Below are 19,018 nucleotides of genomic sequence, written 5' to 3'. Positions count from 1 at the left end.
GCTATCGATAAGATATAAATGAGTGGGTGTGGCTGTGGTCCAATAAAACTTTATTTACAGACATTGAAATGTCAATTTCCTGTAAGTTTCACATTTCAGGAACTATTATTCTTCTTTGGACTTTCAACCACTGAAGAACGTGAAAACCATTCTTAGCTCATGGGCCACATAAACACAAGCAACAGGCTAGATTTGGCCCACAGGCCATAGTTTGCCAGCTTTAGTCTATAAGCTATGGATGGGAACACACTTGGCATAGTCAACTCCCAGCTAACCACAAGTGAATTAAACACTACTACTAATAATAGCTAATGATTATTGAGCTCTTACCCTGTACCAGGCACTGTTGACTTGACGTGTTAACATGTTCAACCTCAGAAGAACCCCCTGAATTGTTACTGCTATCCTCATCTTGCAGATGAGATTATAGAAGCCATAGAAGGTTTCATAATTTTCCCCAAGGTCATTGAACTAATAAGTGATAGAGCACAATCGAACCAAGCTCTACGTGACCCAAAGCCTCTACACGTTCCACAAAATAGGCTCTCCTTTTCCCAGATCCTGGGTGGTCAGTAGGTAAGAAGTGGTTTTAGAATGACACATCCTTTTCAGAACAGCAACAACTTGATATAATGAAAGGACTCTGCACTTTGTAACCAGATTTGGGCTTGTACTCCAGCTCCACCACTTACTGGTTCACCTCTTGAGAATTGCTTAACCGTGTTGAGCCTCAGCATCCTTTTATTAAGCAGGGATGGTAAAATGGGCCTGCCTGGGTTCTACAGTGATGACTGAGCTAATTATTCATAAAGTGCCTGGTGCAGTACCCCACCCATATATGCTCAACAAATATCACTAAGTATCAAGTGAAAATCAGGTTAGTCATTAATGTGTTTATAGCCAGGAGAGCCAGAAATACCCAAATCCTGTCCTAGACCATCAGGGACCACCCCACAGCATCCTCCAGGGAAATACATGCAATGGATAAAGGTAGGGGAATATGAGATAAAGAACCACCTTATTAAGTTTTGGTTGTCTACTGCTGCATAACCAACTGCGCCAGAATTAGTGGCTTAAGACAGTCACTTTCTTTTGCTCACAATTTGTGGATTAGGAATCTGGGAAGAGCTCAGCTAGGAGATTCTGTGGTTCATGTGGCTTTGACTGGGGTCGCTCGTTGGGCTGCATTCAGCAGGTGGCTACGCTGGGCTGGGGCTGGATAGCTGACAATTTGATGTGTCTTCATACTACTTCTTTCTACCTATATGGATCTCATCCTGCCAACCTTTTCCAAATGGCTTGGGCTTCTTGCAGCATGGTGGTGTCAGGGGGGGTCACACTGTAGCAGCTGACTTTCAAGAGTAAGGCAGTAGAGGCTGCCAGCCCTTTTCAGGACTTGGCTTGAAACTGGCATGGTGTCATCTCCATCATGTTCTGTTGGTCAGAGCAGTCACAGGCCAAGCCAGCCCAGACTCAAGGGGGTAGAGGAAGAGACTCCACTTTTCAGTGAGGAAATGGTATGTCCATAGAGGGAGCAAAATAAATGATGGCAAGCTTCTTTGCGAACAAGCAACCACATTGTGAACTGGGCTTTGGGTCCGCATTCCAATGCAGAGAAGTCTAGAGAGATTCACTCTCTTCTCCTGGGATCTCCTTCTAGGAGGAAGAAATAGAATCAGAAAGAGGGTCTAGGCACAGAGCCAGCAGAGAAGAGAAGTAAGACAGCCAGCCCTCTTACTGCAACGTAGGTCACACCCTCTCACCTGAAGCACTTAATTTAAGTGTGCAGATATATGGCTAGCTAGAAAACATACCTCAGAGCAGTGCCCTAGAACCTGACCAATCAAATCAGCCCCTTTGGAGGCGGAAGGAAAAGAGGGTGTAAAAATAATAGCCAACGTTTACTGAACGCACACTACATGCCAGGCCCTGTGCAGAGGTTTTTGCATACATTAACCCATTTAATCCTTAACATGTACTAAACACATCTATACAGAGCAAATGCTTAGACTAGTTCCCTGTACATGTTAAATGCTTTTAAAATCTGTCTTTGTTTATTAATAATTCATCCAACCACCCCATCCGGAGGTATTATTATCGCTCTCTCTATAGTCTAATGGGGAAGCTGGTGCTTAGAGAAGTTAATTACCTGGCACACAACTGGTGGTGAACAGAACCAGACGCCGGTCTCTGTGTCGGACTCATGCCCCCTCACTCTTCACTCCTGCACCAGACTGCCCGTGCTACACAGGAACAAGAGACCCTTTCAGCTCTTTGCACAGAGGCAACAAATACCAGTTCCTTTTGAATTGATGGTGCCTGCATACACTTTTCTTCAATGTCCTTTAAGACGGTTGTAACTTAACCACCAACTGCAAGAAAATACTAGAAACCTCTATCCTGGGTTCTAAGAACAGAGGGCCATACCCAGAAGTTCATGCATTCAACACATTTTTATCAATCCCCTGCCATATATCAGGCAGTGTAGGTACTGAAGAGAGAGAGACAGAGGTCCTTGCTTTCCATAGACATGAGGTGGTGATAGATGATAAAATTCAACCTGAGAGACGTGATCATTTTCTGGATGGTGGTGGCCCTATGTAACATTTTTACACACTGAACTGCCTCAACTTGCAAAAAATAATAATAATACTCCAGATCTCTAATGATCGCCTGGATTAGAGAAATGGAGAAAGGTACAAGACAGCAAAATTTTCTTTACAGCAGTAATCTCAAAAGCCAAATGTTGAAGTCAATGTTGCTAGCCCCTTGAAGCGGTGCTGTGGTTGGCAGTTTCTAGGCAAAGGCAGAGAAATCAGCTCGAAGCGCTTGTGAAGTCAAACAAGCCAGGGTAGCGTCAGCTTGTGCAGAGAGTAAATCATTTCCTTGGTGGGTGTTTTCTTAAGAGACCTTGGGGAGAAAGGAGGGCTCAGGCAGTCACTAATGCAGTGGTATCTGTTCAGATTTCTTTTTTCTTCCATCTTTGAGTCTTACCCACCAGATTTCTGTTTGCAAAAAGGGCCTAATCCACTTTTTTTTTTTTTTTTTTTGTCTGTGCATTGATTTAATAGTATCAAACCCTGAGGTCCTCGTGGTCTGCACCTGGGTTGCTTTTTCCCCTAATGAAGCAAGAGAAGTGGTTTAAGCCCCCACGGTGCTCCCTATCAAAGCCACACAATGATTAACTCAGGTCCCCTTATTAGGACCGGGCAGAAGAAAATCCCTTAGTCATCAGCATTGTGAAAATCCCAGGATGGTGAATGTTCAATGAAAAGATTACCTTGGGCACCTGAAAAATAATGGAAGAGCTCAATAGAGAAACCATTAAGCCTGTCTACACACGCTAAGTCAGGTGGAGGGTCGAGGCAATTAGCTGGGACATTCAGGCCAGGGAAACCGTTTTGGACCTTCTGTCCTGAGTCAGTGCAGATAATTATTCAAATCCCTCACACGTTGTTCCCAGAGAAGCATTTTATGTTGTGTCTACACCCACACGCACACAAAACAAGACTTTGATATGACTGGTCAGTGAAGGTGGTTTAATATTTGTTTGGTTTATTTTACTGAATAATGGGCAGCTGAGGAGATGGGAGGTCTCAAGCTTTAACTTCTTAGCTGTACGACTAAGCCAAGTTCATCTGTCTGGGCCTTGGTTTCTTCAATTGTAAAACGGAATAATTAATAGGACCCCCTCGAAGTATTGTCGTGAGGATTGAGTATAACAAATGTGGTATCCCTGACTCATTGCCTGGCAAGTCATAAGCACTCTGAAATCTTACTTATAGTTACTAGTTGTTGGATGGACATGACTCATTCTGTGTTTGGAGGGATTGTGCACTTAGACATCCTCTAAGAAAGGGGCCAGGAATCATGGAGCAAATGCCTTCTGATGGAGCACAGCCCCTGACCTGGTGCCTTGTACATAGTAAGTGTTCCTTGCTTCGGGCGTATGAGAACATGAACAAGTTGTTCACTGACAGCCTGTCTCCCTCCCGTCAACCTTGGTCTCCCTCAGCCTCTCTTACCTTGTGTTTCTTTTTCTGACCTCCTACCCCAGAACTGGGCAAGTCTATCTGGGCGGTCAGGGGCGAGAGGGTGGGTGCCCATGGTACTGCTAGAGAAGGCGTATTCTTCCTGCCATCTGACCATCAGGATTTCAGGAAATGAGATCTGGCTGAAGTCACAGTTCTTGCCTCTCCCTTGAGGGCAGTTGAGTGCCTGCTTAGAAAAGGTGCCAGACCGGTCTGTGGGGCAAACCCCCCCCCCCACCTTATCTCCTGCGTCCCAGAGCACCTGGGGACCCGGCTTGGTCCCGGAGAGCTGTAGGTGTGTGTTATTGAATATAAGTGAGAGCCCTGGCCTGGGAAGCTGCCTTCTTACTCGTGCATAAACTCAGCCGTCCTGAGTTAGGGAACAGATCTTTGCTGTGTGCCTCAAGGTTTTCTCTAGTACATAGGATGGTCACTAAATTGGCAGAAAGTATACCAGACTGTGAGTCAGCCCAGATACCTGCTGTAACCCTGGGGAGATTCCAGCATCCTTTTTATGGCAAGAAATGGCCCACGGGCTAGGGGTGAGGGGTGAAACTGTCACCACCATCACCAGAACAAGGTGCATGCACTCCATCTGTACTAATAAGCTAGTATTTACAGTAACACTAAGAAAAGTCACCCTCAATAGCTTCTACCCCATGCCAATACTGTTCTACACTCTTAGATGGATTATCTCATTCAATCCATACAGTATCCCTTTGAGTACTGTTAGGAGCGTCCCATCTGCAGAGAAGGCTCAGAGACGTTAAATAACTTGCCCAAAGTCACAAGCTAGAAAATGGCAAAGCCAGACTTCTGACCCCACCAATCCGAATTCATCCTCTTAGCCACTTCACTGGGAAGATTTCTTCTGAAGTTAAAAAAGAGGGGCGCCTGGGTGGCTCAGCCAGTGAAGTGTCTGACTCTTGGTTTCAGCTCAGGTTATGATCTAACGGTTTGTGAGTTTGAGCCCCGTAGTGGGCTCTGCGCTGAGAGCTCGGACCCTGCTTGGGATCCCCTCCCTCTCTCTCTGCTCGTGCGCTCTCGTGCTTTCTCTCAAAATAAATAAACTTAAAAAATATTTAAAGGTAAAGAAGAAAAAATTGTACACACACCGATAGACACACACATACACGTTTTAGAACCGCTGATGGGAAAACATACAGAATGACAAAATTCCATGAAACAGGTAGTACTTTTAAAGAAACGTGTGTTTTATTCATTAAAATCATATCTACATATAATGGAAAAGTGTCTTGTGTACATTGTAAGGCCTGTTGTTTATTTAATCTAGAGGCAGCGTCTGGTGTGCACTTGAATTTTTCCGACCCTTGGCAATAATTCTGAAGCCCTCATGAGCTGGGAGGATCTGGTCCTTCCTCTCAGAACGTAGCTGGCAAAAACATATTCTACGGATACTGAAAATAAATGTGATGTTTAAAGGCAGCGCTGTTGACGGTAGGCAGGAGTGGGTTCAGGAACCAGAGCTCTGATCCTCGCTTTGCCAATTTATTCGCTCTGCTATACCTCAACATCTACTATAAAAAGATAGAACTGATGAAAGCTTCCTACCTCTTAAGGAGACTAGAGTCAGAACAGGAAGCAGCCTTAGATGTAACCTGTCACAAGGGGAAGGCTCACATCCAGAGCACCCTATATAGCCTCTACTTGAGCTGCTCGACCGTCAGAGACGACCAGTGCTTGGATGGACTGAGAGAGCTGTTTGAACCTTCTCTGGGGGCCCTTCATTCTACTCATCCATCCTGATTCCATGCTCTGGAACCACCATGAAAAAGCTTAGTCTTTCTACATGGATGCTCCTTAATTAAGGCCACATTAGCCCTCCCTTTCTAGGCAAGATGTCTCTGCTTTCACTTTCCTTATAGAAGGCTCTCCTGGATCCTTATTGTCAACCTCCTTCTTTTTATTTTTTAACTTTAAAAAAAAATATTTATTTTTGAGAGACAGAGAGACAGAGTGTGAGTGGGGGAGGGGCAGAGAGAGAGGGAGACAGGATCTGAAGCAGGCTCCAGGCTCTGAGCTATCAGCACAGAGCCCAATGCGGGGCTCAGACTCACCAACCGTAAGATCATGACCTGAGCCGAAGTCAAACACTCAACCGACTGAGCCACCCAGGTGCCCCTCGTCAACCTCCTTCTTAAAGTTCAGTGGCCAGAACCAAAAACGATACACCAAAACAATACTCTAAATAATAATAGGATCACAGTTTACTCTGAGCTGTTTTTTGCTATCACTATGGGATGGGAGGGAGATCTACAAGACAAGGTATAAGTCAGCTGTTATCTGATGAAAAACTGAAGGCTGGTGTGTGTAGGAGAGTGGATGGTTTTCATTCATGGCATACAGCTTGCCTTATCTTCCCAAACTGCCTCGAAAGGAATAGAATTTGACTGGTGTCATTCTCTGGATTGAAACTGCATGTTAGTGGTAAATGGAGAGTAGGCGTGTTTAAAGGTTGATCATTTCAGCTGTAGCAAAACTCTTACCAACTGCCAAGCACTGACTCCACAGAGCAAAAGAGGCAGTTTCCAGCTGAGAAGAATGATTTTACCAGCACCTGCCCCAACCACTGATGTTTGAGTGCCTCAGACATTTCTACAATGGGTGAGGAGATCGGGAGTTCCAAAGGGAAAATTGGGAGTTCAGGAGACCACATGTGAGTCCTGCCATCTCCACCTTCTGGCCTAGATTATGAGCAAATAAATTCTGAGGGTTTTAGTGCTCTGAATTGTAAAATAGAGATGCTTCCTAGCCCTCATTTTGCAGAGTAGCTGAAAGAAGAAACTGTCCATGAATGTGTTTTGCCAAGTGAAAAACATCGCATAAGTGTTAGGTATTGTAGGTGAGGGAGACTTGAAAGAAAGGAAAACCAACTTTTTGCCCAAACTAAATTCTACATCCAGAATGGACAAGAGAAATTTGGTTTTGGGGATCATTTAGTAGAAACATTAATTGTGCAAAATATGGAAAGCTTTCCTGATACTGCTTTTTTTTTTAATGTGTATTTATTCTTGATAGAAAGAAACAGAGCATGAGTGGGAGAGGGGCAGAGAGAGAGGGAGACACGGAATCCGAAGCAGGCTCCAGGCTCCGAGCTGTCAGCACAGAGCCCCATGCGGGGCTCGAACTCACGAACCACGAGATCATGACCTGAGCCGAAGTCGGATGCTTGACAGACTGAGCTACCCAGGCACCCCTCCTCATATCCCTCTAATGGCCCCAAATGGCCATTTTCCTTTCACCCAGCAGCCTTTGCAGGAATGAGCTTTCACAATGTTGGCTTTCAGACTGATTCATGCAATGGCTTCTCAATCTGGCCATTCCCTGCTCATTCCTGAACTACCCTGCAGCCATCACTGGTCACTTGTTTTCTCTCCTTCCTTCCTTCTGCGCATTTTCCCTGAGCGCCCTTTCTAAGCCAGGTACCAAGTGAGTCACTAGAGAGACAGCTATGAGCAAGACAAGACATTCTGTGGGAGACAGACATTGCACAAAATTACGGAATTAAAGTTGCAGTCCACACTGCAAAGAAAAATGTAGGGTTTTAAGAGCATCCTTAGCAAGAGAATCTAGGAATTACCTTGGGTGCTGGCACTGATTCCGGGTGTTCAGATGCATTGCCCTCTCAAGAATTAACTCATCGATGTGTGTGGTCAGCCCTTTAAAGTTTCTGAAACACTTTCTCATATGTTTTTTCATTGGGTCAGGCTCTCAACCCTGCAAAGAACACAGAATCATCACCCAGTTCTAGAGACCAAGTCTGTGGGACTTGACATGACTGTCTCAGGGTCAACTAGTTTTGCCACTTTGAGAATTGTCCACTCTTAATCCTGGGCTCTTGCCAACCTACCTTTTTGGTTCACTGGCTTTTCTCCCTTGGGAGTTGGTATTTTGAAAAGGAGCCTTGAGAAAAGAGCAATTGGGGAAAATGCTCCCCTGGACACTCTACTGGGCGACATGTGGGTAGAAGCTGTGATTCCTGATAGTGGCCTCAGCCAAGTGACAAGAGGAAGCCCTACCTGTGATGTGAAAGACGTCCTGTTTTGTGTGCATCCATCTTTGTAGTTTCCAATAAGACTCAAAACCCTCTCTGACCCCAAACGTAGCCCCCTGGTCTCACCTGTGCCTGGAGGAACAAGAGCCAAGTCAAAAGGAAATAAGTCCCTTAGGCTTTACTCCTCCAACCTCACCATTCTTGACTTCCCACAGCACGCAGAGCCCCCCCCCCCAGATGTGCTTATGAATTGATCACCTTCCCTACCATTCGTTCCATGCCTACTACGTCCCAGAACCTTGTGTACATTGACCTTTAGATCACCCGCTAAAGTAAGTATCTATTAGCATCTCTGCCTTTGGCCGATGTGGTACCTGAGGCTCAGAGAGATGAAGTAATTTGCCGAAGGTCACACAGCTCGTAAGTCGTAGAGCTGGGATTTGAACCCACACCCGACTCCAGATTCCTTGCTCTCAGATACTATACCGCACTCTCTCCCTGAAAACTGAAAATAAATTCCATAACCACTTCCTGCTCTTCCTGTGTGGGGTTTTTAGTATTTAAAACCAGGAGACACAACGACAGCCTTGGGACGGGCTTTGAGAGGTTCTGGTACTCTCTCAACCCCACCCACAGACACCTGTCACCCTCTGGGTTAAGGATGCCCACCCACCACACTGCATCCTCTTTAAGACTCTTAACTGAAACTCAAGGGTTCCATTAGGACAAACCTGTGGCCACAGGACAAAAAGACCCAAAATACAGGAAGTAACAGCAGCCTTAGTTGCTTTTCTAGACTAGCAAGCCTTCCACTAATCAGTTTTGGTTTAGCTACTTTTCTACTTTTTAAAGGGACAGAGGAGCATGCAAAATTCCCACAACAGCCACAGGATCCTAATCAGTAAATACTTGCTTGCCTTTTCTTTTTTCTTTTCTTTTCCTTTCATCTCTTTTCTTTTCATTTCTTTTCTCTTCTTTCTTTTCTTGTTCTTTTCTTCCCTTTTTCTTTTTTCTTTCTTTTTCCCTCTCTTTCTTCCTGTCTCCCTTCCTTTCCTTTCCTTTCCTTCCTTTCCCCTCCCTTTTGCCTACCTTTCTTCCCTCTTTTCTCTCTCCCTCTCTCTTTTCTCTCTTTCTCTCCAAAGCGGTAGCTACCGCTTGGGAAAGAGAATAGACATCACATTTTTTTTTTTTAGTACCTTTCTGTGTTTCCTGGTCAGCTCCGTGTGCCAGTGTATTGTATTCACTGATGGTGACACAGCACTGAGCTGTGGACAATGAAGCATAAACACCAGCCTCACTTCTGCCCTCTTCTTTCCTCCTTAGGTGAAGGCAGCTTCCAAATATGTGGATGTACCTGTGAGTATTCGAAAATTGCTTTTGTGTGTGTGTGTGTGTGTGTGTGTGTGTGTGTGTGTGTGTGCGCGCGCGCGCGCGCGCGCGCGCGCGCGTGTGTATGTGTTTGCTTTCATGAGAAATTTAATGATGCTGTTTTCATTAGTTGCTACTAAATTGCATATTTCTGACTTGAATCACCAGAAAGAAGCCAAGAGTATTTCATGGTAAAACTTTCGTTTTAGATGAAAAGAGGTTATCGTTTCTTTCATCCAGAAGAGAGATCCTGTTTGAGAGTAAACCCAGTGGCCTTTCATTTCATTTTCCTGGGTTTCTCTGGTACAGTTCATTCTCTATTGGCCTACTCCCCTCCCCTCCTGTATGCACACCTTGGGAGTCTCCGTGAGCTAGAAATTTGCACAAGGGTGCCAGTATTTTTTTTTAAACAAATTCTGAATTTGTTCATTTTGGGGTCAATTCTGCAATTGTTTTAAGGAAATCTTACAGAACTGCTTATAATTAGTGCAGACCTCATTAATGAAGAGAGCTCTCAAAGTTCACAGATAAAGCACTTGTGGTTGCCCAAAATTTACATTTAAATTGAGGTTAAGTACTACACATGAATGCTGGAGTGTGGGATTACCTGTGATAAGTCAGGATACATTTATCGACAGACTTTGCCCTGCCTATTAGCAAAATAAAATTGGAGAGATTTAAATATATTCCAATAAAGGGGAAAAGAAAATGATTCTGTTTCTCCATTTCTAACAAAAGAGGTGTGAGTCTATTATAAAATATTAAATTTAGAGAGCTTATCTCAACAGCCACCAAGGGTCTTGTACTGAACGTTTCTCATTCTGAACGTGGTTAAGTGCCCTCCTTGTTCAAATACTTATTTGTTAAAATTTGTTTTTTTCTAAAAGGATTTATATTAACATTTAAATTCATTTCCCCAGGAAGCTAAGTGTGTAATCGTTTATTGGCTTATTTCGCAAAGGATGGCAAAATGGAAAATTGGAGTGAATCTAGCATTAGCATACATTTTGTTTGTTTAATGAGAGAATGTACAATCAATAATTATGCTTTGAATTTATATAATACTTCTCATCGAGGGACCTCAGACTCCTTCATGTAGAGAGTCTTTATAATGGAGAAGAGAAAAAGCTCACACACAACCGCAGCCAGGAGAGGCGTTAAGTAATTTATTTTTCCAAGCCCCAAAGTATAAACTTTCAGTTCACAGGGAGCGAACTACTCAAATTCTCTGGGCCTATTTCTCCACCCTTAAAAGAGAGGTAATAATACCCAAGTCACAGGTTTGCTGTGCAGATTAAATGACACACATGTATGGAACTCTCAGCACTATACCTGGCACTCCCTAGACATTTCAGCAGCAGGAGCAGAGCCCCTGGGCAGGCGGATAAGGGGATGCTCGCACTGTATTGCACAGGGGAGCAGGGAGAGAGGATGAATTTGCTGACAGCAGTCCTGACCTGCACGGGTCTGCAACCCTAATAGAAATTGAAATTCTAGGCACCCAGCCTGAAGATCTGGTGTCTGTAGGCCTCCAAGTCAAGGGGCGATCTCCCCAGCGAGGTTTAAACAGGTGCCCAGCAGGCAAGCTCCAAATACCCAGAGAAACTTGACCTGGCAATCATCGCTATCACTGGAAGTTATTGGGGAGGTCAAATTATTTTGGGGAGGGGGTCCAAAAAGTCAAACATCAGTGATTTCATGTGGTTTCCATCTAATTCCTACAGACCAGGTTTAGATTTATTGTAAAACTAAGGGGGGGGGGGGGAAGGGCTCTACATCTACACGAAAGGGAACAAAAGTGAATTAGCAGAATTTGCACCCTCTAGGGAGACAGAAGAAAATGATGCAACGTGTTCCAAACTGTGGTACATTTGCCACTGCTGATACATAATATAATAATAATTGCAATTGCAGCCAAGCCTCATAAAGCATTCCCTGTGTGCTAAGCACTGTTCTAAGGTAAGCACTTCAAATGTTTAAAGATGAGGAAACTGAGGCACAGAGATGGTAATTTGCTCAGGGTCCCACCGCTGGTAAGTGGCAGAGCTGAGATTTAAACCAGTCCCCTTAAACACTATGCCATCTGCAAGATGATTTTAGTTCGTGCATAGACTGACATCTTTATTGGGATAATTGAGTAATTATTTAAGGAATATTAGAAAAAAATGTGGTTAGCACATCAAACCCATGATTTCACCAATTGTTATGGCTCAGGACAAAGATACCCTTTAAAATCAAGTTGATTAACATCTATTTTTATAGCACATAATATCATAGCAAGAATATTGTGTTTTAGTAAATAAACAATGTTATGGAAAATAATAGCACAGGATACACAGGCGTACTGTCTGTGCATGTTTACATGTGGTAAATTACAGTAATCGTGTGCTTTTCCAAACAACCCTATGAGAGGGGAATGGGATCACCCTCCTTCACAGGTGAGGAAAGTGAGGCACAGGGAGGTTAAGAGCAAGTCCAGCATCACCTGCTAGTAAATCAGGGTGTGAGGGTTTAAGTGCCAGCAGTTTGACTCCGGAAAGCCTGCTAGCCCTGCCTTCCAGGAGTCCGTTGTGTGCATGTTTTTCCAACTCTGCCTTCAGTCGGGGCACGTGGGTAGCTTGAACTCAGCCAAGGAGGGAATAGTTACACCGTGGAGATTGGCAGGCGTAACCAGTCAAGGTTTCCTGTTTTGTTCTGTTGTTTCTGTCTTCTGTTTTGAAGAGCCAGTGTCCTGGCACACCGGGGACGATCACCTATTAAATCACGTGTCCTCACCCCAGAATGTGCAGCGTTAATACTTGGCAGTGTTTGGGGAGGGGGGTTGTCTTTTGTTTTTTTTAAGTAGAGATTTCAGGCCCCTTGTGTCCAGAGATTCTGCTTCAATAGTTCGAGTGGAGGGGGGGGAGGAGTGTGGAGCCTGGAAATCTCTTTCCAAAGAGCTGATCTGGGAGAGTGCAGGTTTGGGAACCAGTGGGCTAAACCCATGAGTCTGGACCTTGGCTACATATTGGAAACACCTGGGGGGCCCTTACGAGCATTAGCGCCAGGTTGCTTGCCAAATTAAAACAATTTCTGGAGTGAGGGGTCTTGGTGATAGTATTGCCCAAAGCTCCCCAGATCCTTCTCATTTGCAGCCAGGGTTAAGAACTCTGGGTGAAATCATCTTCCGAGGTGTTTCTGGCTCTGAAGTCTCCGAGTTCATCTGTGTTGCCCTGTGAGGTTTTTGGCACATGGTTTATTGGTTTAGTTCCTTGTAGGGACTAGTAGTTAGTTGCATTAGAGATTTGTCTCTTAATCATCTGCACTAATGGAGAGAAGTGCTGTTACCAGTCGTTCAAAACATTGTGTAATCCCCAAAGCATATCTCTTTGTCTTAGATGTAGTATTTGACCCTTCCGAATATACATGACAGATTTGCATTTCTTTAAAAATTTTTTTTTAACGTTTATTTATTTTTGAGACAGAGAGACAGAGCATGAACAGGGGAGGGGCAGAGAGAGAGGGAGACACAGAATCTGAAACAGGCCCTGGGCTCTGAGCTGTCAGCACAGAGCCCGACGCGGGGCTCGAACTCACGGACCGTGAGATCATGACCTGAGCCGAAGTCGGACGCTTAACCGACCAAGCCACCCAGGCGCCTCCAGATTTGCATTTCTAATTAGGGCTTGCTTAAGTTACTGAAAATTTGAATTTGTTTTCAAGCTCAGAAGTACCTGGTAGGGGCAAGCTATGATTAAAATGTCCTATTTTTCCTAAGCCACAGAGTGGCTTCTTCACAAATGATACCTTCCACAGGTGGAGGGAGTCAACTATACGGAGATTATTTGTTTGTTTCATACGTTTGCTAAAATCTCCATCCTCGGCCTGTCCAAGCCATATTTGAAATAAACAATGTACGATACTAAACACCATCATCTGAAGCTTTCCCCACTGTGTTTAGAAAGCAATATGGTATAGGGGCGCCTGGGTGGCTCAGTCAAGCGGCCTCATGGTTTGTGGGTTTGAGCCCCTCATCCGGCCCTGTGCTGACAGCTCAGAGCCAGGAGCCTGCTTCGAATTCTGTGTCTCCCTCTCTCTCTGCCCCTCCCCACACTCATGCTGTGTCTCTGTCTCTCAAAGGTGAATAAATGTTAAAAAAAAAAAAAAAAGAAAGAAAGAAAGGAAAGGAAAGCAATATGGTATAAAGCCTCATTTATCTAATAGCATCAGTCATTTAGCCAAGAATATTTTCCATGTACAACTGCAAGTTAGCTTATCTGTGAACAGTCTTTCTTTTAACCATTTTGGTTGGAAATCTACCTAGACTTCATTACACATCCTTCTCTGCCTGTGTAAACAGAAAACTGTACTTCAACCCTCCCTCAATGACAAAGGATCACCACTGTGACTGTCTTTCCCCCGTAGCCACGTAGTGACCTGCTACCCACAGGGCCTCCAGAGGTATAGAGGCGGCTTACCTCTGCCCTTGATAGTCCCAGACCCCAGTGGTTGCTGGGTCTACCTGTCTGGTGCTGCCGTTTGCTAAGGGCGTCAGGAAAAGTGACGGCACTCTGTTATCAGCCCACCCGTTTCAAACAGTAGCCCCTTCCTGGTCCACTGAAGGAAGGGAGACAAACTTGTTGGCTTTGGATGTAAAGCTGGTGAGAAAGGAAGAAGGTGGTGAGTGGAGGCCTGGGGACTCTATCATAAGGAAACTGTATACATTGGCACACAGAGACTGTATCGTCTTTATTTTGATGTTGGTTTCTCTAAAGCCCTGTTTTTTTTCTTGGTTCCAAAGTAGATTCCAAAGGTAGGTAAGGCTATGAAGTGATACAATATTGTGGGGCAGGGTGGGGGAACAGAATCATAGTGGCTCATGTTTGTATATCAATTTATGGCTTTTATGGTATCTTGACCTACATTATTTTATAACAACCCTTGAAGGTAAGTAGGAGAGCTATTATTAATCCCATTTTACAGATGGTGTAACTAAGACCCAGAGAAATTTAAATGATGTTCACAAGTTCCAGTTGGTGGGGGAATATAATAAAAATCCAGGTAGTGTGACTAGAGAGCTCAAAAAAAAAAAAAAAAAAAAAAAAAAGATGTGGGGAAGGGGCTTATTCATTCACGGGTTTGTTCATTCAGCATATATTTACTGAGCACCTACTCTGTGCCAGGAATCATTCTGTGTGCTGAGGATACAATAGAAAATAGATCAAATAAACCCCTATATTTGTGGAGTTATGTTCTAGTGAGAGCAAACAAGCAGATATATAGTAAATGTCAGCTACTGGTACACGTGATGAAGAAAAAGAAGGGTCAAAAGGTAGAGAACCATGCATGGAGCTTTTTAACTACCTAGGTAAGATAAACCACCCTGATTTTTTTTTTTTTGGTCAAAGTTTTTAAAACTTAAATGAAATGCCCTTTGACGACAGCAAATTTTGTGGAAAGAGAAGGAGTGGGTGAAAATAACCATTCTTATAGGTTACTAACGTTGCCGGTTACTAACAGGGCTGCTGAATTGAGCTTTGAATCTTAGCTCTAAGGTGGCTGCATGAGTCCAGGAAAAGGCCATATCTGCCTGCAGGATCACCAGGGAAGAAATGGAAACAATACTAATAAGTTTCTCAAGTCCCCCAAGTGGGGGGGGGGGTCCCCATCCCTACTGAGAATGACCTTTGATGTGCGGCTGCCAAAGGGAGAGAAGGAGCCTAGCGAGGTGCCAGTTTAGAACTGATATGTATCACTTACATCTCATTGGAGAACCTCTATTGTTTCATATCATAAAACTGCAACAATTATAGGACCATCACGGAACCTGCTCAATCCATTCACTGAAAATTGCTTGAAAGTGTAACAGTTGACTACTGTGGCTTTGGATTGTCCTCATTGTTTTTCAAATTAATACCTTGTCATTGTTCCAGCAGGTGTTAAGAAATGTTACTAGCATCCCAGGGGCCAAGCATTGGCCCTTTCCTTGATAATTGTTTGCTTTGTATCATGAAAAAAAAAAAAAAATACAGTCCTACTGTTTCCAAACCTTCCTCATTTTCACCCTGGAAATTACACAGAAGTGTTAACTAACTTCAATTTGCAGTGGCTGACAGTCCCGTCTTGTAGAGAAATGATACTTTGTGATCTAAGGTAAATCACAGTAATGAAAACTAATCTTGTTTAGTTATTAGCAAACATACATGTCTACTGTGGAAATTTAAGCGGTTTGTTGCAGCTCTCCTGATGACCCATATTACATTGTTTTAATAGGTTTCTTTGGACGTATCTTTGATTGCGACATCTCAAGCAGTGTGCACCCCGAGCCTCTCTTTTTTTTTTTTTATTAGTATTTTCTCACAATAAATTATTTCTTAACTCTGGATGAACCACCTGCTTACCTTTCCAGAAAATCTAATTTATTTAAAAATCATGTCCTTCGTCCTCCTCCTCAATTCCCGCTTTTTAAAATTTGGGGGCCATAAGGCTGCGCTGGGAAGCAAAGACAGATAAGAGGTTGAATGTCTCCTCTGAGTAAACTGATTAGGAAATATTCACTACATACTCAGGTTAAAGTGTTCCTCCCCACCCACCCACCCACCCAAAAAAAAATGTGGCTTCAGTAGGAGGAGATGTACGCTAAAATATAATTTCTTTACTTAGCATTTTCTCCATTTTTTAAAGAAGAAAAAAAGATCGAGGAAGGCTGTCACCTTTCCAATGTTATATTAAGGACAGACAGTGGAAGACAGAGTCTGTTTGGGTATTCTTAAATGGGGATTTCAATCCAAAGAAAAGCCAGAGGATGTCTCTGGGTTATCCAGTGATGATTTATCTGTTATAGTATCTATAGCAGAAAAAGAAATTAATAGCTTAAAAAATAACTGTAAAACCGTGTAATCCCAGCTCCCTTTCTTAGCCAGGTTTGATTCCTGGAAAGAGCAGGAGGCTCAAATATCAGTTCTTAGCAGTCCAGGCTGTGGATAGCTCTACAGTATATTATGAATAGCTTCAAATTCCAGCACAGGCAGTGTGGGGTGGGGTAGGGTGGGGTGGGGAGACTGAAATGCATGAGTCACCGAGGAAGTCACTGTCTGAAAATTCCATTTTCATGTTTTCCTGTTTCTTTGCAGAAACCCGGGATGGACGTGGCCGACGCCTATGTGACTTTCGTCCGTCACTCTCAGGATGTCCTCCGTGATAAGGTCAATGAGGAGATGTATATAGAAAGGTTATTTGATGTAAGTAAATGCCTTCTCCTCCTTGAAGACCAAGGAGGAGACCCTCCAAAATGTGACAAAATAAGAGACAGGAGGATAAGTCACATTTTGAGAAAATGGATTGGTCCTGATTCGAGCAGTGTCTTTTCCTTTCCCTCTGCCTTAGGCTCTTATCTGTCGTGTGTCTGTTCCGAACCCACTCTGGCGTGGCCGTGTCTCAGTCCCAATCTGTGTGATACGTAGGACGACGCACAGCCTCTCTCAGCAAGCAGCCTCGTTTCTGCACGAAGCTTGTGAGGCAGCTTTTCTGTAACTGGCAGAGACCTTTCTTGGTCATGGTCCTCCTCGCAATCTGGCCTTGCTTTAGGGATGTGTTGTCGTCGGGGAGGCTGACACCGGCTCCCTCTCCTGGGGGTGGTGCCTCCCTGACCCCAGCCGTGGCTTGCAGATGTACAGTACGGTGCATTGTTACCCTTCCAAGAGAGCTCCGTTTCTGGAAGCCTGGAAATGCTTCGTTAGCCCTAGCTTTGGGCAAACTCTTGTGCTAGACTTGTTCAGCCAGTGTGGTTTTAAACCGGGGCGCCCCCTGCCCACCCACCCACTTGAAAACTCGGGAGAAGAAGCGACTATACAAAGAGCAGGTATATCAGGCTGCCCGACCCAGACCGAACTGGAGAAAATGCAGATTTCTGAGGATTAATAGCTATCAAGCAGTCTTATTTCCATTGTGACTACATCTGCACTTCCAAAGCAAGCCACTGAGGCAAAAAGAAGGGGGGGAAAAAAAAGGAATCTGCTTTGGTCTCAAACTGCCTGCCTCTTTCAGGCCAAAGCAGATGGGGCTGCCTAATTTAGCCAGATATTTTGCTTCAAGTTTCCACTGAATTTGCCAGTGTAGACCCGGCCAGAGTGCATGGAAGCTGACGTACTTGTCTCCGTGTGGCTCTAATTGTGCAGCCTACTTCTGTCTCGTGAAGCGTGAGCTCCTTCTGTCCAGGTTTTCGTATATTTTTAGTGCCAGCCCGAACATTAATGTTTTGGTCTACTATGGAATCCGTGTTTCTATATTTTTTCTGTGATTGTGTTCAGCAATTTACATTGAGTTTGTGCGTGTGTGTGCGCGCGTGTTTTTGTTCCATAGCTAAGTGAGCTCATTGTTGGCAGTGCTCAGGATTCTCCAGCTTCTGACTTTTATATGCTTTGTCTTCCAGCTCATTTGCTTTCCTCGTGTGTTGAAAAGGCTCCTTCCTTTTTTTCTTTTCCAATCATCCCCTCTCTGTGCTCAATATCGCTCTTTCCTCTGCATCACCTTTCCTCGAGAAAACCTTTCTTACTTTTTAATTCCCACCCGTCCTCTCTCTCAGATTAAAATGGAACTTATCTCTCATGTCAAATGTTTTATCACATTATATCAAGTGGCATGAATTAGAATCAAATAATCTTCCTGTGTACATCTTCTAGCATGACCCACATCCACTGAGAATGCCTCATACATACATAAAACTCACCAGCGGGTTCTCTCCCTTCTCTGCATGTGTGCCTTTACGAAAGTACTGAGCCTAGAATGCCCAGGGCACAATCACCCATCCAATAGGCATTGAAAACAGAGACAGGCAGCAGCCTCAGATGGCAGTTAGGAGTGCAGACAGTCTGCCCATCTCCACCGAATTAAATTCCAAACCGCAAATTTTCAAGAAGCCTGTGGATTGTTCTTTTCAATGCCTAGGTTGCCTTTTTTGTTTTGTTTTGTTTTCCTTTGATCAGTATCTTCTGATTCTCAGTTTTGTGTGGCCCTCGCGTGCGTGTGCGTGTGCGTTCCTGTGCGAGCGTGTGTGCGAATAACCTTGTGCTCTCTAACACTTTAAAACATCTCGTACTGAATTTGATGTTTGATCTGCAGCTTAGCCTGTCGCTTCCTCACAGATAAGCCACCTCTTCTTCTTTTTTTTTTTTTTTTATTAAAATGACAAGGGGCACAAAAAATTTTAAGGTAGCCTTGTTGAAGGCAACAAGACAAATTGTCCTTTTCTGTGGCTTTTTTTTTTTTTTTTTTTTTTAAGGAAAGTGCAACTGAATTGTTATTCGAAAATAAGAGTGGAGCCTTGGCTAACACAGATGGTAAAGCTAGACTTGTCCGGCCATTGTAGAACACAGTCAAATTCAAGCCCTCTGGCTTTTAGTGTGAATTAATAATGAAAAGACACATTTACTAAGAATATGCTGCTCAGAAAGTAAATTATGCTTAGGGTCATTCAAAAACTCGCAAGTATTTGTAGCCCCTTGTCGAATTACACTGATGACTGTGTAAGACAGCCTCCTTAATTCTGTGAGAATCCTCACAATTTAGTCTCATAGTGTGCTAATCGTGTTTCCTGAGGGAGTCTTAGTTTCACTCCCCAGAGTAC

The 19,018-nt window shown here is 43.9% G+C and overlaps 1 protein-coding gene across 16 annotated transcripts in view; it reads left to right on the top strand.

The window, feature by feature from the left end:
• CADPS (calcium dependent secretion activator) overlaps positions 1 to 19,018 on the top strand; it is a 476,502-nt gene that overhangs the window by 420,462 nt on the left and 37,022 nt on the right. For all 16 annotated transcript variants that reach the window (XM_060631484.3, XM_081794958.1, XM_060631486.3 and 13 more), the window contains 2 exons: positions 9,370 to 9,402; positions 16,527 to 16,634. In XM_060631484.3, coding sequence (XP_060487467.1) covers positions 9,370 to 9,402; positions 16,527 to 16,634 — 141 coding nt within the window. The remainder of the gene's footprint in view (positions 1 to 9,369; positions 9,403 to 16,526; positions 16,635 to 19,018) is intronic.

This window comes from Panthera onca, chromosome A2 (assembly GCF_046562875.1).
Source record: "Panthera onca isolate mPanOnc1 chromosome A2, mPanOnc1 haplotype 2, whole genome shotgun sequence".
Taxonomy (NCBI): domain Eukaryota; kingdom Metazoa; phylum Chordata; class Mammalia; order Carnivora; family Felidae; genus Panthera; species Panthera onca.
The sequence above is the reverse complement of the archived record's forward strand: the minus strand, read 5'-3'. Positions and strand labels throughout refer to the sequence as shown.